We start from the raw sequence: 14,346 nt of genomic DNA on the forward strand, positions 1-14,346 counted from the left end.
TTAGGGTTGATTTAGGAAGAAAACATGGTGTATCCTCTTTAAACCACAGGAAAATTACCTGTGGTGGAGTTGTATCTTTTTTTTCTCTCTCTTTCTCTTGAAAGACGTATATTATTGCTGTCTAGAGTAACATATGATTTATTCAGGCTCATAGAAAAGAAGTTGGTTACCCCTTGCATGTTTTGAACATTGCTTGTAACATTACAGTGCCGTTAATGACTGACATTCATTTATCTGTTGTGATTTTCCCTTTTGTGCTAAGCTCTTTATGTACATTATGTTATTTTATCTTTATTATGTCTGTGACTTAGTAATATTATCCTTTGTAAAACAGGAGAAAAAAGAATTAAATTTAGGATGCTTTAAATCTTGGAGCAGGAATAAACTCATGTTGTCTTACTCCAGAATCTGCAAGGCAAAATTCGCTTCTCCTCAGTATTGGTTATTGTGAAACAATTTGGTATCTGGAATTTAAAAAAATAAGTAAATATCTACTTATATGTAAGGTAATGAGTTTCACATGTTATGTCAACAAACATGATTGAATTTTATTAAAATAAAATAATTCCATGTTTATATGACATCTTATTAGTCATCATGTTGAGAAGAGATCCCTTTTAATTTTTTTATATTAGGAATGGATTATATGTAGACACTATTGGGACATGGGCTCCGTATTGGTGATTTCTGTTCACTGATCCACAGTCACTTTTGTCCTTTCCCACTTTGTTGACTGACCTTGCAGATACCCTCTCCTTACTTGTACTACTCTCCCCTTTGCCTGTCCTTATGGACCATGGGAACTTGAAAGTCCTACTGTTTCATATGGCTTTCCCAGACCAGATGTAGAGTTCTCTGCCTTTTTGATTCTTTATCATATTTGTTTCTATTATTTTTATTTGTAGAATGATTTTGTCTTGCTTTAACCTTTATACTTCCTTGTGATTTCAAGCATCTTGAGAACAGATGCCCTATAATACCTAGCTCCAGCATTTATCCCAAGTAAAAGTTCAATGAATTTATCAGTTATGTTAGTTACCTACAGCTGATTTAGTTTGAGAAATAAAACATTATTAAGATTTGATGAATAGGGTCAATGTCTGGTAGACCTTTGAATTTCCAAGATAAAAAATTCCTGTATATCTTCCTAGCAATGGACAAGTTACTAGGGGTAGGAGATTAGAATCTTGTTAAGGCTACCCATTCAAATTGGATAGAAAGCTGAATTCTTTAGCAAAGGTCCAAAGCCTCATGCTCCATGTCCTGGATGAGTTCCTTTTCTTTTGAAAGTCTATGAAATTTATTTACTTGGTAGGGAATAGATTTTTCACTTGGTATGGAATTCATATGGATATCTGGATTGGACTTGATATTATTTGGGAGTTTTAGGGTTGAGAGAGAGAGAGAATGAGAATGAGAATGTGTGTGTGTGTGTGTGTGTGTGTGTGTGTGTGTGTGTTGTTATATGAAACTGGCTCATGCCATTATGGAGGCTGGCAAGTTCACATTGGCAGAGTGGGTTGAGTGGCTGAAAACTTGAGAGGAGATGATATAATTCCACTCTCAAGGCAGGCAAGGTAGAGCCCCAAGGGAGCCAATGATAAGATGAAGAATAAAGACAGTCAGCTGAAGAATTCTTGCTCAGGGAGGCTGGTGTTTCTGTTCCTTTTAGGCCTTCAGCTGACTCGATGATGCCCAACCCCATTATGGAGGGCAGTCTACTCAGATTTCATTGCTTTAAATGTTACTCTCATCCAAAACACCATTTACATTGTCACCTAAAATTAACCACCACAATAATGTGAATTTATTATGAGGCCTTAACTTATCAAAATGTCCGATTCTTTCCCATGCTTCAAATAGATTAATATATACTTGCTTTGACCCCTTTGAAGAAACTAACATACACAAATTATGTTGACCTCAATGATTTGGTTTTGTGCATCAGTGTTGCTGTTTATAAAATGTGTGACCCCAAGAACTCTTAATGATAACCCTAAAATCTTATAGCTGTATGCTAAGTAGATTGACTGATGTTGGGTAAAAGTAGAACTTTAAAACATAATACAGTTTAGAGACAATACTAGACCATAAAAATAAGGTGTGACACACTTGAATTTTAAGAATTCAAAATGCATTTTAAAATGAGTTATTGGGCTTTTTCTACAAAAACCTCAGGAATATATTAGGGATTTCTTGAGACCTTCCTTGAAGATCAGGGGACATATTCATAGGGTAACTTCAGAAAGTTTATAGCCTCAGTTTTGAAATCTAATGAGCTTGGAGTCAGTAAGCATGGTCATTAATAGGTTCCATTTAACTAATAGTTACAGTAGATCAAGTGTAGGCCCCCGTGTTTTATCCTACCATAACTTAAGAGTTGAGCCAGGCAAAACAAATGCTTATTAGGGAATAAATTTGTTAGTCAATTCCTCTTCATCTGGAACTCTTCAGATTTATAAACTAAACACTTTTTTAGGCCTATAATGTGAATTAATTTTAATAATAGTTAATGCATGTGGAAATATTCAAAACTCTAGGGGTTTTTTTTTTTTTACATATTTTTAGTTGTAGATGGCCACAATACCTTTATTTTATTTATTTATTTTTATGTGGTGCTAAGGATTGAACCCAGTACCTCACATGTGCACTGCAAGTGTTCTACCAGTGAGCTCCAGAACCCCAGCCCCTTAATTTTAGTTTCTGTTGAAGAAACTAACATACACAAATCATGTTGACCTTCATGGTTTGGTTTTGTGCATCAGTGTTGTTGCTTATAAAATGTGTTCTATCTCTAGTCCTTAAAATCTTGATGCAAACTCATTTTAAAACAATCTTATTTCAAAATTAAAGTAGAAAGATATTTTCATGATTTTAAGGAAATCATAATGATTATGTGTAGTGTATGTGCTAAGAACAAAGGACTTTAAAAAAAAAATATATATATATATATATATATATATATATATATTTTAATGTGCCTCACACATGCCAGACAAGTGCACTACCTCTGAGCCCCAGCCCTGAAGGACTTTTTTTTATACAACTATATTAAAATATCAGAATCATTAAATTAGCATTGATTTATTATTATTGTAACTACTATATCTACCTATTACTGTCCTTTACAGTGCAAATGAATGCAAGATTAAGTGAATAAATAATAAATAAGAGTAGAATTCTGGTTCAGTTTTCAACTCAGTAAAACACATAGATTGCATTTAGTTTTCATGTACTTAACTCTCTAATATGAAAAATTTGTTCAGTTTGTCTTTGTGTTTTATTTTTAAGAGCAAATTACTTTAAGTAAAATTTAAATTTTAAAGAGAAAATTGCCTTAAGAATGCCTCTCAGCTTGTGTTTGTCTGATATTTCTTTAGATAAATACTTTTTTGAGTAAACATTTGAGATTAATAACTAAATATTTTTCCCCATCAGTATAGTGATGTCCTGGATATTATGAAAACCCAAAGTATAAAACAAAATTTCTTAGCCATAAATATCATTTAATTTCCCTAAATATTTTTGTAAGACAGTTTAATGGCTGATTGATATTCTATTGTATAGTTATATCTGAATTTACTTAATGCCATATATGTAAGTTGTCTATTTAGTTTTTAGCTATGATAATTTCATCATCCTCATTGATAAATCTTTGTAGATGATCAGTTTTTTAGGCTGTATTACTAACAGTAACCTTTTTGGGGGTTAGGTAACATATAAACTATAGAGGTTTTTATTATCAAATTGGCTTCCACAATGTATCTTTTACATATTCACCAGCACGGCAAGTTACATGCCCACTTCAGCACACTTTCAACATTGTTGGATGCCATGTTTTACATTTAAACTTCCACAATGGAGAAGGGCTGATGTTGAGAGAGAAATCAAGGAGTTATAGAAGATCGCTAAATTATTTGCTGAGTCATTTATTTCTTTGCAGAGGCTCAAATCAAATTCTGTGGTCACTTCTATAATTTTATGGTCTTATGGTATTTGGAACATATTTCTTTTGCCTCCTATCATGGTAATCAAAATCCTTGTATATCACACAAGATCATGTGATTATTTTTGTGATTATTATTATTTCATGTGATTATTTTTCTGTTGCTTTACATAATCAACTGTCATTGCCTTTTCTTTAGATGGGCTTGTGCTATGGGTTGAATATACACTCTGAGCCACTTCTGGGCAGCTATGTCCCCATAGATATTAGGTCTGTTGTTGGTGAAAGAAGGAAAACTGGGCCATGGTGGAGGCCAGTTGTGATTATTTTTCAGTCTCACTGTGGGTATGAATATACATTCTTCTTCTTTTCTGAGGATAGTGGGAAAGTAAATAGCATTCATAATGTCCACCCAGGAGGGTCCCTGTTTCTTACATGTTTAGCAAAAATGCCCTTTGTTTGCTGTTCATTAAAAGGCAGAAATGTCAGTGAATAAGTGGGCAAAAGAAGAACTAACAGAACAAAAACAAAACAAAACAAAAAAACAAACTTTCAAGATATACTTACATGTATGTACATGAGAGATACCCATGACACATGTGCTTGATTTATATGACCACACACAAATAACTTGAAGGGAAAATTAGGAAAAACATATGTATTGCGTGTCTGTAGAAAGAACTTGGCCTAAGAAACTGTTGGTAAAGTACGTAATGTGGATGGAATAAATAACAAAGTGATAGAAAATTAGGTTCTACTTTATTTTGGAAGGTAGAGATCCCTGTACTAGTATGACATTGTGAAAGTTCTCAGTTGCGTAGCATTTCAGATGGCTTTTGCAGAGCAGATTTTTAGTGTTTTGCTGCCAGAGAATTAAGTTCTAAAAGCTGGCATTAATTTCAGTCTTATGTTGGTAGCCAAATGGATTAATAATGAAATATCAAATGAAACATACAGTGTCTCACTTTAACATTTTTAATGATAATAATGACTTAAGACTTGATAAAGAGGGCTGAAAAGGAAGATTATTCTCATATTGCATTTTTCATAATAAATGAAACTACTCTATGCATTATGTGGTCATCTTTAAAAAGGGTTCAAAGTAAGGCAGTTGGGAAATAATTCCAACTTGATTAAAATTTTCCTTCATATATTTAGTCAGCTCCTTGTCTTTATTTTTAAAGTACAAGAAAATAAGTATTTTAAGCCTCTGTAAAACGTTAAGGAAATGTCAAAATCAGTAAATGCAAAAAAAAGAACAAAAGCTCCATATATGTAAGTGATAATTAAAAACCTTTTAGATTTGAGGCAAGTAAACATAAATGATGACCCCTAAGTGTGTTCATCTCAGGACTCTCTGTCTTTTCAATTTCAGTTTTTTTTTTCAGAAACAAAGATACTGATTTACAAAATAAATTTATGTTCCAGTTACTTCTGAATTTCAAGTAGAAGGGGACAGTGTTGTGTTTTGAAGCTATTAATGCTATTTTGTGTTTCAAATACAAAATCTACCTTTGTGGTATATTTTACTTTTAAACATATTTATTTATTTATTTATTTTGTGTGTGTGTCGGGGGGGGGGGGGGGGGGAACCCGTGCTTGCACATGGCTTCCTCCTTCTCTCTCCTGCCTTCCCACCTTCCTTCCTTTGTTAAGCTTTCTACCACTGAGCTTCACCACCAGCCCCAGATGGTATGTTTTTATAGTAGATTTTAAGTAGAGGTAGTGTTATTCATTCACACAAAGTCATTATTTAGTACTGTTTAATGTATGGATAGAAATAAAAAATAAATTGAGCCTTTGTGATTATAGAGGAAAATATGTATATAAAGCTACTTCTGTATAATAAATGTTTGATAGGTTATCGATATTTTCATGTGAGTATTTGATCTTTATTTCTAATACATTGATTTTATTTGAGTTACAGTTGTTCTCAGGGAATATTTTAAAGATACAAATGCTTTTATAATGAGCAGGTTATGCTTTCTTTGGATTTTGATGCTGAAATGTGATTCTTCTGCATAGGTAGTATTGCTATTGTCCTGTATCTTCTCAACTTGTTTTTCATTCTTACTTACATAGTACTCATGTTTCCAAAACAATAGTGCTTATTTTATTGAAAACTCCCTTCCCCTTACTGTCAGGCAATCCTTTGAGATGGCACAAGGACTGTACTTCTGGGGGCTGGGAATGTGGCTCAGTGATAGAACACTTGTCTGTTGTGTGAGGTTTGATCCCCAGTACCAGAAAAGAAAAGAAAAAGGCCTACTATAAAATATTAACATCAAACATTAATAAATTAGAAACATTACTTTTCAAATGACATTATTAAGGATTTGAAGATTTAAAAATAGCATATTGCTTATTATGATAATATAAACATCCTTAGAGATAAGTACTGTACATCCAAAAATTATTTAATCTAATCAACACATCTGAAGTTACATATGAAATCTCCAAATTTCCATTAAAAATAATTTTGTCATTATTAGATTGATTCTAATTCTTAGAAAATTTTTAAAAAATCTGTCTGGTAAGATGTAAAGAAAAGTGATATCAATTCATTTTCCATTCTCTCTAACAACTTTTATTGTGTAGTTGAAAACTGTTTAAAAGATCAGTCTTTCTAAATGATACTACGTACCATCATAGGTCTACTGTTTTTCTATTATAATTTGGCAAATCTGGTTTGATTGACTAATTGGATACTAAAGAAATGTTTCAAAATTGGGAATAGAGGAGGAGGAGGAGAAAGAAGAATAGATTGCAGGAATGGATAAGGTATTTAGTTTTGATGGGAAGAGTCTATGCTACATACCAATCCTGGGGTTGGAAATACTGAACTTATGTAGAGTGCTGGCATGTAGAGAGATGGTAGGTGGAGCTTTGGCCCTGGTGAGATTACTGAAGAGGAGATCAAGAGGGCAGAGTGCTGCTTCTTCTAGAGTGGAACATTTCTTATTGACAGAATGTATCATCTCACCATATTTCATTGACAAGTTTCATTACATTAAATTTCTCTCTGTTGTAAGGGAGATGAGTAAGCATTTGTATATTTTAAATGTATTTAAAAAGTCTTTTATACTTGGTGACTATGATTATGAAATTCATACTTGATATGTAACAAATTAAACAAAAATTGATTAAAAAATGTTTCCTGATAATAGTCATCATCTGTATTCATAATATAGTATTGTGCAAACTTTTCCCCAGATGTGGGTTTCTGTCTGCTTTGTCTCATAGGTGTCAAAGGTTAAAACTCTGTAGGGTCTCTAAACCTGAATTCTTTTTTCTGCTGACTTTTTGTCATCAGGATTTATTATAGTTTGTAAATAAAAAAGATACACCATAGTGGACATGGAGCTATTAATAACACTGCAAATTACTATTATGAAGAGAAAAGTGGCTGGGCACGATATCGCACGCCTGTAATCCCAGCAGCTTTGAAGGCTGAGGCAGGAGGATCATGAGTTCAAAGCCAGCTTCAGCAAAAGCAAAGTGCTAAGCAACTCAGTGAGATCCTGCCCCTAAATAAAATACAAAAAGAGGGATGTGGCTCTATGGTTGAGTGCACCCAAATTCAATCTCTGATACTGGCCCCTCTTCCCCCCCGCAAAAAAAGAGAAAGGGGGCAAATGAACTATATTCATTTATTTTGACTTCTGTTGTTGCTGGTTTTCTCTTGTGGTTTAAAGTATATAAACAGGTAATAAAAATAAATCTAAAACACTAGGAAGCTCCATGCCTCCAGTCTTTCCGCAGCCCCCCGACTTCCTTTTCTCAGAATCTGCTTTAGGTTTGTTTTAATATTGTAATAAGTGTTTCTGAAAATATTAGCAGCTGGTTTCAGGAATCATCTGGAGGGGGTGCAGATGCACTGCTATCATGAATCTTGTCATGGAGCTTTAGTGGAAATATTGGGTCTGCAGTTAAAGAACTGCTCATTAGCAATCTTTAAAACAATAATGGTGAGAAAGAGACACTTGAATATAATGCTATGCAATTTTGTCCCCTATTAGAAAGCAGAAGATGAAGATATTGTTCTCACACCTGATGGCACCAGGGAATTTCTTACATTTGAAGTTCCACTTAACGATTCAGGATCTGCTGGTCTTGGTGTCAGTGTCAAAGGTAACCGGTCCAAAGAGAACCATGCAGATTTGGGAATCTTCGTCAAGTCCATTATTAATGGTGGAGCAGCATCTAAAGTAAGCGCATGTCAACTTTATCAAGTATATGCCCACTAACAAAAATGTTTAATTCCTATCCTGTGTAGGAAGTATATTCAGTTAACAGATGTTTTTGAATGATTTTTTAATTCTTTAAACAATATCCCATTCCTGATCAAATAATTAAGAGAAATCTTAATGCTGTATCATTTGGGAATGAAATCTATAACTTCAACTCTGCATTTTTAATCTCACAGAACCTACAACCCATAATCATGCTGCTTAAGTGATGATAATCTATGCAAAGACTTACCATAGGTCCTGGCATATAGTAAAGGTTAATCTTTTCCCCTTCCCTCTCCTGCTTGTGGGTCACTTGTTCTATTTCTCAGCGCAGAGAAAATTTCCTGGCTGTTTGGTAAGGGGGCACTTCTCTGCAATTGTCTAATCGCCTGGAGCTTTTACATGTCTTGGGTTGTAAATAATCTCTATGGGTGTTTCTGGAAGCAAGAAAGTAATCACTTTGTGTCCTTTGAATTAGTATGCTATTTTGGTAAACAGATTATGATAATGACTTGATTTACAAATGTATAAATGATTGAAATAGACCCAGGCTACAATGGCTGCTTAGACTTCATTATGCTAGTGTTCAATTGGGCATAATCCACTAGGATTAAAGCCCCCACCCCCACTATTTTTAGTTTAAGTTTTATTTATTTATTTTTTTTTTAACTAAAGGGAAAGCAATTTCTTTTATAGCAGACTATTTAACCACCACTTATTTTACCTGTTTTCTTCCCAGGATGGAAGGCTGCGGGTGAATGACCAACTGATAGCAGTAAATGGAGAATCCCTGTTGGGCAAGACAAACCAAGATGCCATGGAAACCCTAAGAAGGTCTATGTCCACTGAAGGAAATAAACGAGGAATGATCCAGCTTATTGTGGCGAGGCGAATAAGCAAGTGCAATGAGGTAAAAAATATAAAACACCAAAGGCGCTAGTATCTGAAACTACAATAAGGCTCATTTCTTTCCTAACATTGGACAAAGAATGGCAGGTTCCAGGACCTTACCTCAAAAGACCATACGTTATCTTGGCTTGCTATAGTTGTATTGTTTTGTTATTAGAATGGGATTAGTTTTCTTAATTGTGATCAAAATATTTCTAAGTGTAATGTTCCTGTTTCTAACTCACCCGATGACACTATCTCTGAGGCACCCAGAGACAGCAGAGTTCTCTTCTGGAAAACAGGGCCACACCTTACTCCTCTAAGCCCATAGTTTCTGCTCTCTTAAGCTGAGTTCTACCAGGTGGTGATACAACTGTTCTCTCTGAAGGGAAACAGCTGTTATTCACTTGTTTATCTTACATGGGATGCCTCTTATGAAATAAGATAGTCTGGTTTTCTCCCATGTTGTTCTTCTGTCAGTGGAGGAAGCCCCTTCCCTACCCTGGTTTCCCCTTTTCACCTGAGTGGCTGCTTTTTCAGAGATTTGTGCTTTTTTAAAAAAAAAAGAAAAGAGAGAGAGAGAGAAAGAATTTTTTAATATTTATTTTTTAGTTTTTGGTGGACACAACATCTTTATTTTATTTTTATGTGGTGCTGAGGATGGAACCCAGCACCCCGAGCATGCCAGACAAGCGCGCTACTGCTTGAGCCACATCCCCAGCCCAAGATTTGTGCTTCTTAATACCAATTTTGGTTCTAAATGTGTTACCAGATGACATCAATACTACCCTGAGTGAAAGAGGCTTTGCTACGGTGTGCTCTGAGCTCCAGAGATATTGGAGTCAAAATGGTAGAAAATTAGGTTTTATTGAAAGTCAGTTTTGAAGGAAAATAGAAGAAATCTATGGTTCCAAAAGTTCCCCCTTTGCAATCCCTGAAGGTGAGCAGAACTGTTAAAGAAGAGACAGTGAAGTGAGATCAGAAATTGGAAATGCACCTGTGGATATTTAGTTGTCTGTGCTATACAGGTTTGAGGAAGTATGGTCCTCTCTCTAAGCCTCTAAGCTTCTTTGTCATGCCAGTCAAGAGTGGGGGTTGTAGCTCTTCATTCTCCATTCTCAGCAGGAGGAATTTTTTCCCAATTCAGAAAAGGGACCCCTAGATTTATCTGTTCAGTATTTGCTGAAAGTGTGCCTGGCATCCTGGGTTTGATCCCCACCAATGGGAGAAAAAAGTGCTGCAGTATAGAATTAGGAGTGTGTAGAAAGACATAGGCAATTCTCTGGAAGGGCCTGACCATCTGCTTCCCCAAATAAGCCAACATATACTATATCTGTTATTTTAATATATAAATATATATTTATTTTGAGTGCTGGTGATTGAACCTAGGGTCTCACACATGATAGATAAGCACTTTACCACTGAACAACATCCCAGCTTCCTGAACTGTTATTTTTTTAAAAGACATATATTTAGTTGTAAATGGACCTTTATTTTATTTATTTATATGTGGTGCTGAGAATCGAACCCAGGGCCTCACGAATGCTAGGCAAATGCTACCACTGAGCCACAGCCCCATCCCCTCTGAACTGTTATTCTTGAATAACAGTTTTTAATGTTTCCCAAATCAATAACAAAGTGCTACATGAAAAATTGTCAATAATATGTTTATAAGACACAATTTGGCTTATTAGATCTTTTTCCTTTCAAATTCCAGAGAACAGTATTCATTCAACAGATATTTATTGAGCATCTAGTATAGTTCAGAAAATGTAATAGATCCTAGAAACAACAGCAGTAAATAAAATAGATGGTGTCTTTTCTTATCAAACATGTATTTTCTGACCAGTATATCAATTTCTTAGGCTTTTTAAAAACATATTAAAATGTGTGACACCTCAAAACTTTCTTTCACAGACAACATCGAATGTTATAGGGGAGCTTAAGTCAGAAATGAACTGGAGATCAGCATTCTATTTTCATCTCATTTAGATTATTCCCTATTGTTCCCCAAACAGTAGTGAAGCAAACCTGCACCAGCCTGAAAATGTTTTGATAAAAGCACTGATTTTATTCCCTGTTGCCCTGTAAAACACATGAAATTGGAATCCCATTGAAATATCTGTGTGTTGCATTTACTTCTGCGTGTGAATTTATGTGAATGAAAATGATTTAAGTAAGGGAACAGCTGCAATAGACAGTAATAGAGTTTAATATTCAATATTCCTTATGGTATCATTTTCGTACATTGCTGGTTATTACTATTTCTTAGGACAGTGTAAGCTTATAAAGCAATTATATCAAAAAAATCTTATCATGAGTGCTGTGCTTTCTTTGTAATACTAGCAAGAAGCCTTTTGTCCTGACAGGGTTTAACTAAAGAATTATATGAAGACAGAAGAGCTCAATTCAGCTTCCCATAAGGCGTAAGACATGATTTTGCTGCTGTTGTGCTTATATTAGGTTAGGAAAACCTTCTCCCTGAACTGATGGGGGAGTATGTGTAAATTATGTTACTATAAATATTGATATAAGCCTAGGACATCTTGCTGTCACGAATAAACCTTGAGCCAAAATAACGTGTTTGAGTTCTCCCCTTCCAGGTATATTTGTCACCCATGTAGTCCAGTCTGCAAGAATATCACAGAAAGATATTTTATTGTCTCTTCTTTAAGGGTTTATATACTTTCAGGTACATAAGATGAGAATTTGCAAAAGAAAACCTTATGTACTTTGGGCATCTTTCCTTCCCTTACACATGAAAGTGTTGCACATTACTTTAATGTTTTCTTTAAATTTATTTGTTGACTTTCCTCTCTAGGTTTCATTTTAAAACCCTGCATTCCACTAACATTAGTCCCAATGCAGCACTTCTATCATGCTAGATGCTACTTTCTCAATCTTTCAGGATTATCACCTTATTCTCAGAATGCTTCCTTACTTGCACTCTCTATTTTTCTACTACTCGAGTCTGGAGTCTGTCTGTTCTCTTTCCTTTAAGGGTTCTTTTATCCTGCTTCTGGTTTTATTGTTTCTCACAGCTTTACCTGCTCTCTTGCTAATCTCCACTCCATGATCATCTGTTACCGCCTACACAGTTGGCCCTCCCTCTTCATGGGTTTCACATCTAGGGATTCAACCAACTGTCTCTGCAGTGGTCATGTACAGATTTTTTTTTTGGGTCATTATTCCCTAAACAATACAGTATAACAATTCTTTATATCACATTTACATTATTTTCGTTATCATAAATAATGCATTATTACAAATAGAGATGATTTAAAGTGTATGGGAGAATGTTCTAGGCAAATATTATGCCATTTTATGCAAAAGGACTTGAGCATCCTTGGAGTTTGGTATGTGCAAGGGTCATGTATTCCTGTGGGTATCAAGGGATTATGACGAGTGGTGATTGGTGATGAATCCCCTAAAACTCTCTTGGAGCTCCAGATTCCTCCATCCAATTGCCCACAGACATATTCACTGGCATGTCTCTCAGGTTCCTAATTCCCAAGGCATGGCCATTGCTTCAGGAATAGAAGCCAGAGAGCTGGGGTCTCTCTTGTGCTCTCAGGTGCCTTCACTGCGTCTCTAACTTTGGCCTTGGGAATCTTTCTCTACCCAGCCGACTCTTCTCCATTTTTCCTGCCATTGCTTGGATTCAGAGCCCATCATCTTCCCAAGCTCACTGATGTATTTCCCTGAAAGTTTCTGTACAGTCAGGCTGTCTCCCTCAGTTCGTGCTCTGCACTGCAGTAAGGGACATGTTTCTAGAAAGCAAGATACTCGTGTCAGTCCCTGCTGAAATCCCTTCATGAACTCCCGCATCTCCAGGAGAGATGTGAGCCCATCACATGCCCATAGGATGTGCGTGATCTGGAATCCATACCCTTTCATTCCCTCTGTGCAGTCTGCTGCAGCTCCTCAGTGCTCCTTTCTCAAACTCAATGTTGCCTTTCGATTTTGGTTTTCTCTCCCCAAATATTTCCATGGCCCTGTGTACCCACCTTTGTCCAGCAGCCCTGTCACTTATCATGGTTTCTTTCACTGGAACTGTTAATACTGAGACTGCCAGGAAGTTGTCCATCTACTGTGCTCTGATCTATCTGTCATGGATATCAATCCAGGGCCCAACATGTCAATGAATGATGACGGTAACAGCCCTAGAATGTTGCATTAAAAAAAAAAAAAAAGAACATAGTTAGTATTAGAGACTAGAGTTCTAAAATAACCATTGAACGAGGTAAGAAAATGAATTTTTGGCAGAGATTCTGCATTTTCTTTGCTTTCTTTCTTAGATCTCATGCTCTTCCTTAACTACCTTTAAACACATTTTATACCAGTGTAGTGACCTATGCCTATAATTCCAGCAATTGGGAGGGGTGAATCAAGGTTAGCTTGGACAACTTAAGGAGACCCTGTCTCAAAATCCAATTAAAAAGGGCTGTAGATGTAGCTCAGTGGTAGAACCACGTTTTTAGCATGTGCCAGGCCCTAAGTTCAATTCCTAGTACTGAAAAAAAAAAAAAAAACCAAAAAGTCATAAAGCAATCATTGTTTATTTTCAAAGAAATAGAAATGGCTTCCCTGTGTTGTATGCTCCTGGAGGATGCTGTAATTTTTTTTAGAAATGAATTTTTAAGTCCTGACATTCTTTTCCATTGTTTCAGCTTTGGAATGCACAAAGCAAAAAGAGAAAAATTGTATAGCTTACCCCAAAGGAAAAATTTGTTGAAGAATGAAATAAAGTGGGGGAGGCTGGGAGTAAATGCCTGATATCATTCCTTTAATATTGAAAATAACTTGTGTATGAGAATTATGCAGATTTTAAATAACTTAAGGATATTAATATTTGTAGAAATTACTGAAATTTAACATAGATTCCAGTTATTTTATTGTTTTCTGTTAGAAGTGATTTTATGTAAGCCTTCTCTAAGTTCTGGTAGGGAATATTACCATGTGAGTTTTTGAGTTAGACCCCATATTGAGGGATGTAGTCATCAAAGAATAAGAATGAATTAGAAGGAATTCTTTCTCTAGATTTGATCCTCTTAGAATTAGAAACCTGCCGGCGTGGTAGCCACGACACCCCATTTGGAATAAGGAGAGAGCAGAGCCGCCGCCCGCGCCTGCAGGAAAGATACGCAAGCAGTATGAAAAGACAAGGAAAGAAAGGACCACAAGCAATGCAGGTCAACGCAACTTTAGAAGAGGTAACAGCTGCAGCAGATGGAATGTCAGATAAAGAATTCAGGATATACATGCTTCAGATGATCTGGA

At 35.5% G+C, this 14,346-nt stretch overlaps 1 protein-coding gene across 26 annotated transcripts in view; it reads left to right on the forward strand.

Moving 5' to 3' along the window:
• The window catches only part of Pard3 (par-3 family cell polarity regulator), a 626,126-nt gene that overhangs the window by 377,212 nt on the left and 234,568 nt on the right, over positions 1-14,346 (forward strand). For all 26 annotated transcript variants that reach the window (XM_048809090.1, XM_015483461.2, XM_015483455.2 and 23 more), the window contains 2 exons: positions 7,966-8,154; positions 8,918-9,088. In XM_048809090.1, the coding sequence (XP_048665047.1) occupies positions 7,966-8,154; positions 8,918-9,088 (360 nt within the window). The remainder of the gene's footprint in view (positions 1-7,965; positions 8,155-8,917; positions 9,089-14,346) is intronic.

Source organism: Marmota marmota, unplaced genomic scaffold, assembly GCF_001458135.2.
Source record: "Marmota marmota marmota unplaced genomic scaffold, marMar, whole genome shotgun sequence".
In the NCBI taxonomy this organism is placed as follows: domain Eukaryota; kingdom Metazoa; phylum Chordata; class Mammalia; order Rodentia; family Sciuridae; genus Marmota; species Marmota marmota.